The 13898-nt window shown below is 38.6% G+C and overlaps 1 protein-coding gene across 1 annotated transcript in view; it reads right to left on the bottom strand.

The window, feature by feature from the left end:
- LRRC1 (leucine rich repeat containing 1) overlaps positions 1–13898 on the bottom strand; it is a 187285-nt gene that overhangs the window by 59764 nt on the left and 113623 nt on the right. Inside the window, exons 3-4 of the mRNA XM_007945629.2 lie at positions 6492–6570; positions 2571–2660 (exon numbers count right to left, since the gene is read on the bottom strand). Of these exons, the coding sequence (XP_007943820.1) occupies positions 2571–2660; positions 6492–6570 (169 nt within the window). The remainder of the gene's footprint in view (positions 1–2570; positions 2661–6491; positions 6571–13898) is intronic.

The following is a 13898-nucleotide window of genomic DNA, read 5'->3' on the forward strand; positions in this document are numbered from 1 at the left end:
AAGGACAAAAAAAGCTACTACCATTATTACTGATCAAAGTGCAAATACACAAACACTAAATACCAACAAAAACAGTTACAGATATTAACAGAAAAGAATGGGATTAAGGAATGCTGAAATTTATTCTACAATGACATCTAAATAACATTGTCTATTAAAACAGTCAAGGTGATGGGAGAAGTACTCTGATTAAACAAGAACAAATTTTCTCTCAAAGCATTAACCTTTTAAAAAGCATGAAAACAGGAGGGGCAAAGGGAAAGCAGGAATCAGGGGGGTAGCAGGGAAGACCATCTGGGTAACAACAGGCTGAGAAAGAATGAAAGGGGAGGACCAAGCAAATTAAGTTCCAGAGACTCTGAGGAGCAGGAGGGTAAGTGTCAGCACACGGGTTTAAAAGACTATTATATTAGACTTTTTTTTGTTTTTTGTTTTGTTTTGTTTTTACTAAAAATAACATGAAACTTGATAAAGCAAAGGTAAAGGACAAGCACATGACATACACAGTAAAACATTCTCTGCAACTGACACCATGAACTCAGGCTGTACTGGGTGGGGCCTTCTTGTCTCCTTCCTCTCCTTAGAACTTGAGGGCATAATTTTTTTTTTTTTAATAGTGATTTGGATGAAAATTTACAGAGCAAATTCACTTTCCATACAACAGTTCACATATACTTTGTCTCATGACACTGACTATAATTTACAACAATGCAACAGCTCCCCTTCCCCTTCCTCCCGATAGTACCTCTTCCCAGTGTCCATCCCTCCATGAACTCCTGCCCCCTGAGCTGTCTCCCTATGCATAAGCAGCCCTTCTTTCTCCCATGATTGTTCTCTCTGAGGAGTGTATCTACCTCAGGTAAATGTTCAACTCATATGCCTGTCTATTATTTGGCTGGAAGCCACAGGTGTGGGTTCAATTCCAGACCTAAAGGGCAGCTAGGGGCCATAGTCTCAGTGGTTCCACCAGGCTCTATCGGACCAGCAAACCTGGTCCCCACCCCCCCCTTTTTTTTTCTCCAAATGAATTTGAGTTTTGTTCCACATTGTTCTCTTGAGGGCATAATTCTTAACCAGAAATTCTACCAGTAAAATGTTAAAACATCATTAAACATTATACCTCGTGTGTACCTCAGAAACACACTTACTTCCTGGCTGAAACAGGGTCAGCCAATTGAATTAAGGGAAGAAAGAAGAAAAAAGTATCTGTAAAAACTCCTGAAGACCACCAGTCATCACTGAGTCAACTCTGACTCATGGAGACCCTATGTCTGTCAGAGCAGAACTATGCTCCATAGAATTTTCAATAGCTGATCTTTTGGCAGTAAGTCACCAGCCCTTTCTTCTGAGGCACCTCTAGATGGACTCAAACCTTCAACCTTTTAGTTAGCAGCCAAGCATGTTAACTGTGTGCACCACACAAAACAAAAAACTTAAGCCCATTGCTGCCGAATCAATTCAGACTCACGGTGACCCTGTGTTTCCTAGGGTACAAGTGTACTCCATAGAGTGGTCCTGGCTGTACTTTTTATTGAAGCAGATCACTGGGACTTTCTTCTACAGAGCTTTTGGGTAGATTTGATCTTCCCACCTTTAGGTTAGTGGCCACGTATACACCATTTGTGCCATGAAGAGACTCCAAAATCTCCTAACGATCTCTGGAAAGCAAACCTTTGCAGAACAGGTGTCTGATAGAGTGCACTTAACTGCTTACTATGATTCTCAAAAGACAAGTTTCTCTTATGTCTTAGAACTTAGGGAACACAAGCAAACACAAAGAAAATCCATTATGATGCTAGGGAGCACTGGTATACCAGGTTAAGCTGGTCGGGTGAGACTTTTATTTTAGGTGGTTAAATGTCTGTGATCAGCCTGATGTAACCCTCTATACCCTGGAAAGATGGAAAAGGTCTGCTAGGGTAATTCAGTTAATTCATCCGAGGGAAGCTATCACAGATACATTCACTGCAAACCCTTCAAAGGGTTTTTTTCCCTCCTTGCTTTGGCTTAAATCCCCCAGGACCTCTACCTCAGCAACGTGGAAATGTGCCGATGTCACTCTTCTCTCAATCACACACCTGGCTCCCAAATGCCCCATTGTCACTCCCTATTCTCAGATTGACAGCTCCCAAACTTTTAAGATGTAACTGTTGTTAACGCATACACTTTAAGCTTTCAACTGAGTTTATTTGCTCTTCTCCCTAGCATGGTTTAAAATTACCAAGAGTGGTTGTTTCATAAATGAACAGTGTTTACTACCCACCTACATGACACATGCTACTTTGCCTAAATTAACTATTTTGGAATTCATCAGTTTAAAAGAAAGCATCTTAACACATTTTTTCACTAGTAACTAGTAGCAGTATCCTTTTTAATCATTAAAATCTAGGGGCAACTAGAGGCAAAACCAGGGGAGGCTGTGGTATTTTTCTTTCTTGAGGGCGACACTCAAGGTTAGGGAAACAACTTCCTGTATAAGAAACTAGGAGCTGTAAAAGGGAAGGAAGGTGGAGGTGATGGCACAGATGTCCTTTCACCCTGATTACACACAGCTTCATATAAAAACTTACTTGCCAATATTTTCAGGCAGGGACTGCAGTGAGATGTCATTTACAGAAAGACATGTTAAATTCTGTAATTCAGGAAAGCTCTCTGGCAACCTAAAACAGAAAATGCTGTTAATTAAAACTGAAGTGCTGTGTTGTGTACACTAAGCATAAATATAATGATTTCTTCTACATGCTAATTGAAATAACCTCCTAAAATTACATTATGTTATGCATGGTATATATAAAAACAAGGACTTGGTCTATCTAAGCAGAAGTACAGGGGTACAGTAAATACTTTTTGACAGGCTAATTAGAAATAATTAAAGAGGGAAAACATGCAAGCTCTAATCACAAAGGGGAAAACCAGTTGAGATGACTGAGTGCTCTATGAAAGAAAATGAGAAACTACTGCTGCAACTAAAATGCCTAAGAGTGACAACACTACTGATGAGCAGAAAATGAAGAGGAAATTCAGTCACTTCAACAAGCTTATAATAAAAGACAGGACAATTAGTCAACAATTTTTCTTCCTGGAGCTTTTAGTACCCACAGCAAAGCTATGGATTACTTGGAGTTGATCAGTTGACAGCCAATTTCTCCTTTCTCAAATTTTTTTCTTTGAATTCAATTTAAGATGCCAATCACTTGAGGCAATGATATATTTCACTATGTTCTACACAAAACGAACATTTTTACACTTTAAACTCTACAGAAGAGCAAGATTTCAAAATAATATTATTCTAATCTTTGAGAACTTACATAGTTTCAATATTTCTATGGTTATCAGTATTTAGGAAGAAAAAAAAAACCCTAATAGAATGCAAACATTGCATTGCATATAAACTGCTAAAGGTCATTCCATGTAAAGATAGACAATATACTGTCTACTCCCCTCCCGCCCCAGGGGAAGAGATTTCTGGCTTTAGTAATAGTCTCCAGATTAGAATCTTCCATGTCTTTTCTCTTTCTGTTTCTTCTTTTGAAAACAAACCCTATGCTACTATTTGCCGTTTAATATAGGTAATGCCAAAGTTCAAAACCAAATCCAAGCCTGTGAGATGAGAGTATTAACTGGAATTTTCAAGGTCATTAAAATACATACTCAGAAAAGTGTTTACAAAGTTGAAAGCTCTTCCATAGCACAGCAGAGGTAACATTCTTACCATAATTAAAAAGATATAACTTATCCGTTCTGCCTACATTCTTTTTAAAAAAAAAAGAAAGTAGGTATCATTTTATAATTTTAGAAGTAGAAAAAATGTTTTTAAACATTAATAAAATGTATTTTTAATTACTGACATGCTTTTAAAAAAAAACTGGCTATTAATATTAAGAGACAAACCATTAAGTGTAATGGGAAAGCACAGATTTAAGGTTAGGAGAAATGAATTCTAATCTAAGCTTGCCGCTCACTGGCCTGAAGACCGTGAAAGGTCATTTAGCTTCTTCTGACCTTAGTTTCTTTAGCAATGAAATAAGTAGGCCACACTAAATGATTTCTAACACTCCTTCAATTTACAGATACTACGTTTTAATTTGTAAAGTAGTATACTTGCCAAATCAAGCTGGCTTTACTTTAAGCAACCTTCCAAAATAAATGAGGCTAGGTTAAAAATAAATAAATAAACTTTAACTAAGCTGAATGAAACATGGGTATGTTGTAGTTGAGAAAGTTCTGATATAATGTCAAATTCTAATGTCAGCAGACATTAGAAAAGAAAGTAAAGAAACAGGGAGAATAAGCAATCAGTGGTTTAAAAAAAAAAAAAAAAAATCAAGAGTAGCATACCACGATGAGTATTTCCCGGCTTGCCTAACCCTGTAAGCTGCCTTGACAATGAACAGTTCGGTTCTGCTCAACAAGCATTTAGTGAGCACTTACTACAGCTATGAGTCGGATCTGACTCTACAGCAGTGAGTTTGTTTTTTTTGGTTACTTACTACATTCCAGGAATTATTGTACAAATGGAGGTGCAACAATGATAAATAGAGGGAGGAGGGAACTTAGTGTAGTTGGGGAGTTCAGTCTAAGTGATCATGTAAGTGTAAATGTCAAGGGTTATGACAAAAGTACACACAGAGCATTATGAAGGCCCAAGGGAGGGACTAATTAGGAGTAATCAGGAAAGATTTCCTTGAGGAAGGTATGCTTGAGTGGTATCCTGAAGGAGGAGTGAGCAGGCTGGCATGAAGAAGGGAGGGGGTGAAACAACTACCTATGAGCCCTCTATTACAGCAAAGTGTGACGTCTAACACATCTGATAACTGAGGGCAAGGAGGGTGGAGCACCAGGTCAAGGCCACCTCAGGAAGGGCTGCTGGCATGGCATATTGAGGAGCTTGAACTGTATTTTATAGGGACGAGGAGAGGGAGCAGCAAGAGGTTTTAAGAAAGGGCACAACTGTATGGAAGATAGTTAAGAAAAGGGGCAAAACTTGAAGAAAGTGAATGAGAAAGCTATATTTTAAGTTAGCACTTAGTAGATTACTATTTGTCAGTAATAAAAAATTCAAAAGAAGAAAACCACAAATACTTGTAAAACATAAGGGGAAAACAACCAAGACAAAACGGGGCATTCCCCAAAACTATGGACTTACACAGTCCCAAACAATTTTGAAATGGGTGGGGTAAGTTTTAACTCAATCTCAATTTACCCAGATCTACTACCACAGGGAGGGGGGAGTTCTTCTGAGATTACTTAGAGCATAGAGACCACCTGGCCCAAAGAGACTCTAAAACACTCCCAAAAGCTGTCTGCATTGCCATGTGGGCAACAATTCAGTTCTTCTGGCAACACAAATGCCTGGAAGCTAGTGGTCAATGGGCTCATAGCGAGGAGCCACAGGGGGCCCGGGCTGTGAGCTGTGTTACACCGGAAGGGCAATGCTGGAATCAGTAGTAAAACAGTAACCAAACTGAAAAACCAAACCCACTGCTGTCAAGTTGATTCTGACTCATAGCAACCCTACAGGGCAGAGTAGAACTGCTCTGTAGGGTTTTCAAGGCTGTAAATCTTTATGGAGGCAGACTGCCTCTTCTTTCTCCCATAGGGCAAAGGGTGTGTTTAAACTGCCAAGTTTCTAGTTAGCAGCCAAGTGATTTAACTACTTCATCATGAGGGCTCTTTAAAACACTGACCAAAAAACCCACTGCCATCAAGTGATTCCAACTCCTAACAACCCTACAGGACAGAGTAGAACTGCCCCTTAGGGTTTCCAAGGCTGTAAATCTTTACAGAAGCAGACTACCTCATTTTTCTCTTGAGGAGTGGCTGGTGGGTTTGAACTGCCGACCTTTTGGTTAGCAACTGAATGTTTTAACCATTATGCCACCACAGATACTTAAAACAGTGGCAGGTGGCTTTATTTGGAAAGATGAACTCCAAAAAAATCTCTACTACTATTGCTAACGTAAGGAGATAATGGTGTCAACAGAGTTAAAAAAAAATAATAAAATAAAAAGTGAGGAAGGGTTAGAGGAAAGTTGAAATGATAAATATATATGCTTAATTACTGGAGTGGAAAATACTATCTCTAACAGGATCTCTCCTTAGATAACTGATGTAAGCTCCCTGGGAGTTCAGAATTCAGTCTTATCTCTTTCAGACCCATATGATAGATCTGATCAATAAAGGAATTAAAAAGCATTTTTTCATATTACTTTAGAAATGTTTCATACTATTACACACCACTGTGCCTCCCCCAGTCTTCTACAACATACTTTAATACTTCTATCAATAGCACTGTGTGCCTTTCGTTGTCAACATCTGGTACAGTGCTATTTATAATTATCTGTGAAAGTCAACAGTCTTTGATAAAGACAAAAATTTCCAAATGATCCACCTAAGCACTTCCAAGATGGAAAATCTGGTTGTGTTCTTGGCATGGTTTTAAAAAAGATATCCTTAGTACTAAAGAACAGAAAATTAAGCAGAAAAGTTACCTAGTCAGTGGGTTTCCGCTGAAGTCAGCTATCTGTAGTGCTTTACAGAATGAGATGCTTTCTGGAATTTCAGGAATATCTGTAAGATTAAAGAAAACTTCTATCATCTACCACCATTTTAACAGTTCTCATCAACCTTAATAAGGTGATGGACCACAGTCAAAAAGAATATTTGGAAATTACTACTTCCATTTAAATGTGGCATGGATTTATGAAGTATTTTTCTAGATTTATTTTACATGTGCTTTCCTAGTAGAAGTTATATCCTTAACAGAAGCACATTAAAGAATAATATTTCAAAAACAAACAAACAAAAAACCCAAGTCCCAACTCCCTATCAAAAATCACTGATGGGATTTTGTTCTAATTTCCACCAGACTTTTTTCCCCTTATATTATGGTTGTCTCACCACAAGGAATTATAAAGCACTTGATTTTCTTCTAATTACAATTATCTTATAATCATTTGGAAAATACAGAAAAGCACAAAGAAGAAAATAAAAATCACCAACACTCCTTTTATTCAAAGATGTTATATTCTGATGTACTTTTAAAACTGACATTCATACATATACACAATGCATGTGTGCAATTATATTTCATGCTAGAGTCATTTTTTTTTTTCACTTTATAGTAACTTACATTTTTCCATGCGATTAATTTTTTCCAAATATTCTGCCATTATTACTGGCAGAAAAGCCCATGCCATATATTTTCATACTTTATTTAATCAATCCCCCATTGTTGGATGTTTAGGTTGTTTCCAAATCCCTGATGTTAAAATTATATTTATGCCGATTTCTGATTATTTCCTTAGGCTAAATTCCCAGAAAGTCATCAACAAAGCCATTAAAATCTCTACAGTACTTGATAAATGTTAAATTGCTTTACAACTATTTATCTTCGAGTGAGCCTGAGTGAGGTGCCCACTCAAAATATCAACACTTCTTTTTTCCTTCTACATTGAAAAATGCCAATTTATTGGTAAAATAGTCTAGTATGTTTTCTTTTACTTTCTTTTTGTAACCAGTGAGGTTAAATATCTTCTCCTACATTTCCTGGCCACCAAATCTTGTGGTTTTAAGATAACCAAAATTGTTATTTTAAATTCCTTTCCCTTAGTACAAATTATGTGATTACAGATTTCCAGGCTTTAAAAGGTTAGTTCAGAGCATTTAATTTCAAGAACAAATTTATTTTGGACATGTTAACACTTAGAAAAGCTAAAATAGAAAAGGTTTTCCTGGTCCCATGCTGTTTCTTCCACCAATTTGACAAATTGCAAACTGAGCCAAAATATGACTAATATTTCAAGTTGGGGGTACTGGGAAGAAGGGAGCAATAAAAGGGAAAATGGATGCCTTGATCCAACAACTCAAAGTAATCAGAAACTACATGAAAGCTTTCCGTTCAAATTCAAGGGTCAAAAACATCTGAATTTGTGGTAACATTTTCCTTACACAACTTTCTGCCCTGCATGATCATGTAAGGTTGAGAAGAACTGACACTAAAATCTTAGCTTTAAAAACATAATATTTTTCTGTGTATAATATTTTTATGCATAATACATTCCTGATACCTAATCATGTAAATTCTCCAGCTTGTTCAATTTTGTTTTAGTCTAGTTTCTTTGTTATTGTTGTTAATTGCCATCAAGTCATCAGCAGTTCGTCAGCTTCACACACACACAATATTTTTGTGTATAAATACATATTTTATGTAAATATAACTTTAAAGTGAGGATGTCGTGAAGCACTTACTGATGAAGATTAAACACTACAGTCTGCAGTATGGATTACACCTCAACATAAAGAAAATGAAAATCCTTACAACTAGAGCAATAAGCAGCATCACAATAAATGGAGAAAAGATTAAAGTTGTCAAAGATTTCATTTTACTTCCTTCCACAACCAACACCAATGGAAGCAGCAGTCAAGACATCAGACAACATATTACACTTGGCAATGCTACTGCAAAAGACCTCTTTCAAGTGATGAAGAGCAGAGATGTCTCTTACAAGACTAAGGTGGGCCTAACCCAAGCCATGGTATTTTCAAGTGCCTCATATGCATGTGAGAGCTGGACATTGAATAAGGAAGACTGAAGAAGAGTCAATGCTTTTGAGTTGTGGCATTGGCAAAGAATACTGAAAGGACCATGACCTGCCAAAAGAATTAACAAATCTGTCCTTGAAGAAGTGCAGCCAGAATGCTCCTTGGCAGTGAGAATGGCCAGGTTTCATCTCACCTACTTTGGTCATGTTGTCAGGAGGGACCATTCCAGGAGTTCTGGTAAGATGGCGGACTAGGCAGAAAGACTCCACAGACCCTCTTCAATAAAGAAAAGGGAAACCAATTAACACAGACACAGAAGATAATCCTGGACCCCTGAGCCTTGAAGGGGAGGATATAGAAGTGGACTAAACCCCAACTAGCACAAGTATTTGCATGAAAATACCAAAAAAGGAGACAGACAGAGCTACGGTCTGGCAGCAATCCGGAGCGATCCTGACGGCACGGCACAGACAGCTTGGAGATTCCCGGATGGTGGTAGGACCTAAGAATTAACCTAAAAATCAGCCCTGCCAGCCAGGGATTGCACGGAGGACTGCTCTGGTGGCTGGGGAATAAACAGAGAAGGTGAAAAGAAAGGCAGGCTGAGCTGTGGACTTTTGCTGGTCCAGAAGGCACCATTATTTTGAATGTTTAAAAGCGGCTTGACCATTTTGGATATTTAAAGAGACAGCACTCTTGCAGATTCCTGGGGCTTAAGAACACATTCTGCTTGCCACCAACCCCAAAGACACTCCGGACCTGCAAGACTCAAAAGGTGCAACATTGCTCTTGTTACTCTTATATCCTATACCAGCTTGGTGAATGGAGGTGCGGCCATCCCCCACTCCCCATCTACCTTCTGGGCCCACAGGAACTCCATCACAGTCTGTGTGCCCTGCCCTGTCCTCCACCGATGTTTTTCCTTTTTTTATTATTTTTATTTTTTTCTTTTTCACTTTCTTTTTACTGGTGATTAGTTTGCTTGTATTTGTCTGTTTTAAAACAACTATTATTAATAATACTTCTGTTCTTTTTACTATTATTCTTATTCTTCCCCTCCCAGGTCCTAGTTTTCAGCATTTTTTCTTTTACCTGTTCCTGGTTGAAATTTTTTTTTCTTCTTTTTTTTTCATTTAAGTTGTTTTTTCCCCCCTTTTTCCTCATGTTTAACACTGTTCCTTGTTTTTCTTTTTGCATTTTTCCCATTTTTTCCTTCCTTATTCTCCTTCTCTACCTTTTTTCTCTTAGTGTCCTATCCCCAGATATTGCAGGTTTTCTTCTTCTTTTTCCCTTTTTTCTTTTTTTGGTTACTTTTCCTGTATGATTACGTGGTGTGTTTTCTGACCATGTGCTTTTAGTTTTTTGATAGTTATTCAATTGTAATTTTTGTCTAATTGAGTGGGAGATAGCAACAGTCCCCACAAGACACTACACCCACACCTTGTAACTTCACTTACTGAGCTCCTTCTCCACCAATGGGCCAACGATAAACAACCACCAAGAAGAGCCTGAATCACCCTTGCTGCTCTTCACAAACAGTTAACAGAGCTCTAAATACAACAATGCCATGATGCCTCAGAGACAACAGACCATCACAGTCCACACAAAGAAGCAGGATAAAGTGGTCGAAACAAGGGAGCAGGATACAGACCCAGAACATATCCCTGAGGAAGAAGCAGCACTGGAACTCTCTGATAAGGAATTCAAAAGAATTATATTTAGGTATCTTCAAAGGACTGAGAGACAGAGCAAGGAAAACACCTTAGAAGAATTTTGGAAGAAAATACAAGAACAAACTAACAAAATCAATGAAAAATTAAAAATTATTCTAAATCTACAGATAGAAATCTAGAAGATTAATACTAAATTGTCAGAAATAGATAACACATTGGAAGGGCAAAAGAGTAGAATTGATGTGATAGAAGACAGAATTAATGAGACTGAAGACAAATACCTGAATACTTCTTTGGAAAGGGATCAATCAGAAAAAAAAATCAAAACAATCTACTTCTGTAGTGATACTGCCTCAGAAACCCAAGGAGGGGTTGCTATGAGTCGGGTCTGACTTGATGGCACCTAACAACAACAACATTAATACACAAGATGACATAACCCAGAAACCACAGCTATGGACATATCCAAAGTAAAATGAGCTTACAAGATTGTAAACAGGGAACCAGAGACATCAATTGGCAAGTGAGGACAACTACAAACAAAAAGAGGGAAAAGACTGTGTAGTTACAGAACTTCTAAAAGGTGAGGAAGTTAAGAGAGTTGCAAGATAGAATGGACTGTTCTAAACTTGGGGAGAAAATTATACATTATGCTGAGTGAAATAAGTCAATCACAAAAGGACAAAAATTGTATTAGTCTGTTATTGTAAAAGTTAAGGAAAGGTTTATCTATAGAAGGAAATTTTCTTTGTCGGTTACCAGGGGTAGAAGGGGAAGGGAGGGAACGCTGCTAGGTAGATAGATATAAGTATTGATTTGGATGAAGAGAACGGCAATGTACCCAAGGTGAGTGACCAATATGGCAGCATTGAGGATGAGAAAGACATAGAGAGGTGCATGGGAGGTACAGACAACAAAGATGAACCCTTTTGTACATAGTACTGCATTGTCAGTGAAGACAAACATGGGTAGATGGGTGGACAGATGGGTGGACAGGCTGAACTATTATGTATGTCTATGAAATGGGGAGTGTATCCAAGAACATGTATAGGGTTGGCAGACAATGGTCCTGTAAGTTTATGTGAATGATCAGAATTCCCAGGTGTATAGTAGAGCTGGCAAGGGGCAAGGGTGTGGTCACTGCTTGGTCACAGCCAGCTACCCAGAGAGACCAAGTAGTTGAACCTGTCGGCTTGGGACCACAGTCGCAGGGGACATCAAGCTCAATTGGCATAACATACTATACAAAACATTGTTCCACCTCCTACTTTGGCAAGTAGCGACTGGGATCTTAAAAGCTAGCAAGCTGCTATCTAGATGCAACGATAGGTCTCTCCTCGTCCAGATCAAAGAAGAATGAAGAAAAACAAAATTCATGGAAACAATTAGTCCTAGTGACTGGTACACCATTCGATCTGCAGCCTATACGCCTATGAGACCAGAAGAACTAGATGGTGCCCGGCTACCAGTGTCAACCACTTGGAAGGGGATCTACGTAAGACATCTTTGACAGAGAGGGAGAGCAATGTGGAGCAAAACTCAAAATCATTTGGAGAAAAAAAAAGGGGAGGGACCAGGTTTTCTGGTTCCATAGAGCCTGGTGGAACCACTGAGACTATGGCCCCTAGCTGCCCTTCAGGTCTGGAATTGAACCCACACCAGTGGTTTCCAGCCAAAGAAAAGACAGGTATATGAGTTGAACATTTACCTCAAGTAGATACACTCCTTGGAGAGAACAATCATTGAGAAAGAAGGGCTGTTTATGCATAGGGAGACAGCTCAGAGGGCAGGAGTGCATGGAGGGATGGATGCTGGGAAGAGGTTAACTATGGGGAAGAAGTGGGAGGGGAGCTGTTGCATTGTGGTAAACTGGTCAATGACATGAGACAAAGTATATGTAAACTGCTGTATGGAAAGTGAATTTGCTCTGTGAATCTTCACCCAAATCGCAATTTAAAAAAAAGACATGTGAATAAAGCAAGTAATACCCTCAAAAAAAAGAGACCATTCCCTGGAGAAGGGTATCATGCGTGGTAAAGTGCAGGGTCAATGAAAAAGGGGAAGGCCCTTAATGAGATGGATGACAGAGTGGTTGCCATGATGGGCTCAGGGATAGCAAGGATTGTGAGGCTGGCGCAGGACCGGGCAGTGTTTTGTTCTGTTGTATGTAGGGTCGCTATGAGTCAGAGCCGACTCAATGGCACCTTACAACAAATCACTGTATATAAGAGTTTATAGTATTTGTGTTTTTATGCGTATGTAATATTTTATAATGTACTTATATAAATAAATATATACAGAGAAAAAGAGACAGCAAGCAGGTAAGTGTGTGTGTGTGTGTGTGTGTGTGTGAGCGTGTATGTGAGAGAGAGAGAGAGAGACAGAGTCAGTCAGTTCCTGTGTTGTACTCAGCTTCTAACCCAAAGCTTAGAGGTTTGAGTCCACCTAGAGGTGCCTTGGAAAAAGGAGTTGTTGATCTACTTCCAAAAAATAAATCAGCCACTGGAAGCCTTATCGGTACAATCCTACTCTGACACACATGGGGTCACCATGAGTCAGAAATTGGTAGTACACACACATACCGTATTTCCACATATAACATGCCTACAGAAATAACACACTCATGCATACTTGGGTGAAAACTGCACAGTGTGAGTTATTTGCATAAAATACAGTGCTGATATATTCATCCACAATTATCTAAATGACCACAATATCCTCTTAATTGGTCTCTCCCTGCAGTCAATTTGCCCTCCATCCTCAATGTAGACCTTGACCTTTCCTGAAAAGTAGCTCTCACCATTTTAGGGCCTCACTTATGATGGAGAAAGACTGGAATAAAGAGTCTCTCAGGTTCCTTCAAAGTGTGTGTGCATTTACAAACTTCTGGGGGCATTTCCTTTCCCAGAGGACTGTAGGCAGACAGTGTGCTTTGTCTATGGTCACAGCTCCCTGTGCATAACACAATAAATTATTTTTCAACACATTAATTTATTTACTGACCTTTCTTTTTGTTCCATGTAAGTAGTCTGTTTTCCTCTTGAATTCAAGGCAAATCTGGAGTTACAGTACTAAGTTCTCTCCAGTGAGAACAACATGAAAAGCTACGTAAAACTAAATTTAAGTCTTACTGATTTTTGTAGCTGTTCTCTAAGATTATTTAAATTGATGACATTTGCAAATAGAAAGTTTAGGAAGATTGAAACCAACTAAAGAAAGCAAACTATTACCTCCATGTGTTAACTGTCTTCTCATAAAGTTCCAAAGAAGAATACTTTAAACATATTGGACATATTACATGGAGAGTTAGTAAGTTGAGATTTTACTATTAAAAAATGGGGTAAGAGGTATGTAAGTAATCATCTACTCTTACTGTATCAGCATTGCTAAACCCACAGTAAGGTAACTGTGTTGGCTTAATTAGTGTAAGGTGCTAACAAGGTCAGGATTCTGGATTCGGTCAAACACAGTCCAATTTCCTTCCCCAAACTCCAGCCTCACTTCCTCAGTCAGGGCCTTTCCCTTAAAATTTGTGATTGCACAACAGCAACAGTGGCTGAACTTCACTGAGTGCTAACGATGTGTCCAGTGGGATTCTAAACACTCTGCAGAAGTTAATTGATTTAAATCTTCACAAAAATTTCAAGGAAGATACTGATATCATTCCCATTCTCTGAATGA

Source organism: Orycteropus afer, unplaced genomic scaffold, assembly GCF_000298275.1.
Source record: "Orycteropus afer afer isolate SDZICR_OR568_19922 unplaced genomic scaffold, OryAfe1.0 scaffold00140, whole genome shotgun sequence".
Classification (NCBI taxonomy): domain Eukaryota; kingdom Metazoa; phylum Chordata; class Mammalia; order Tubulidentata; family Orycteropodidae; genus Orycteropus; species Orycteropus afer.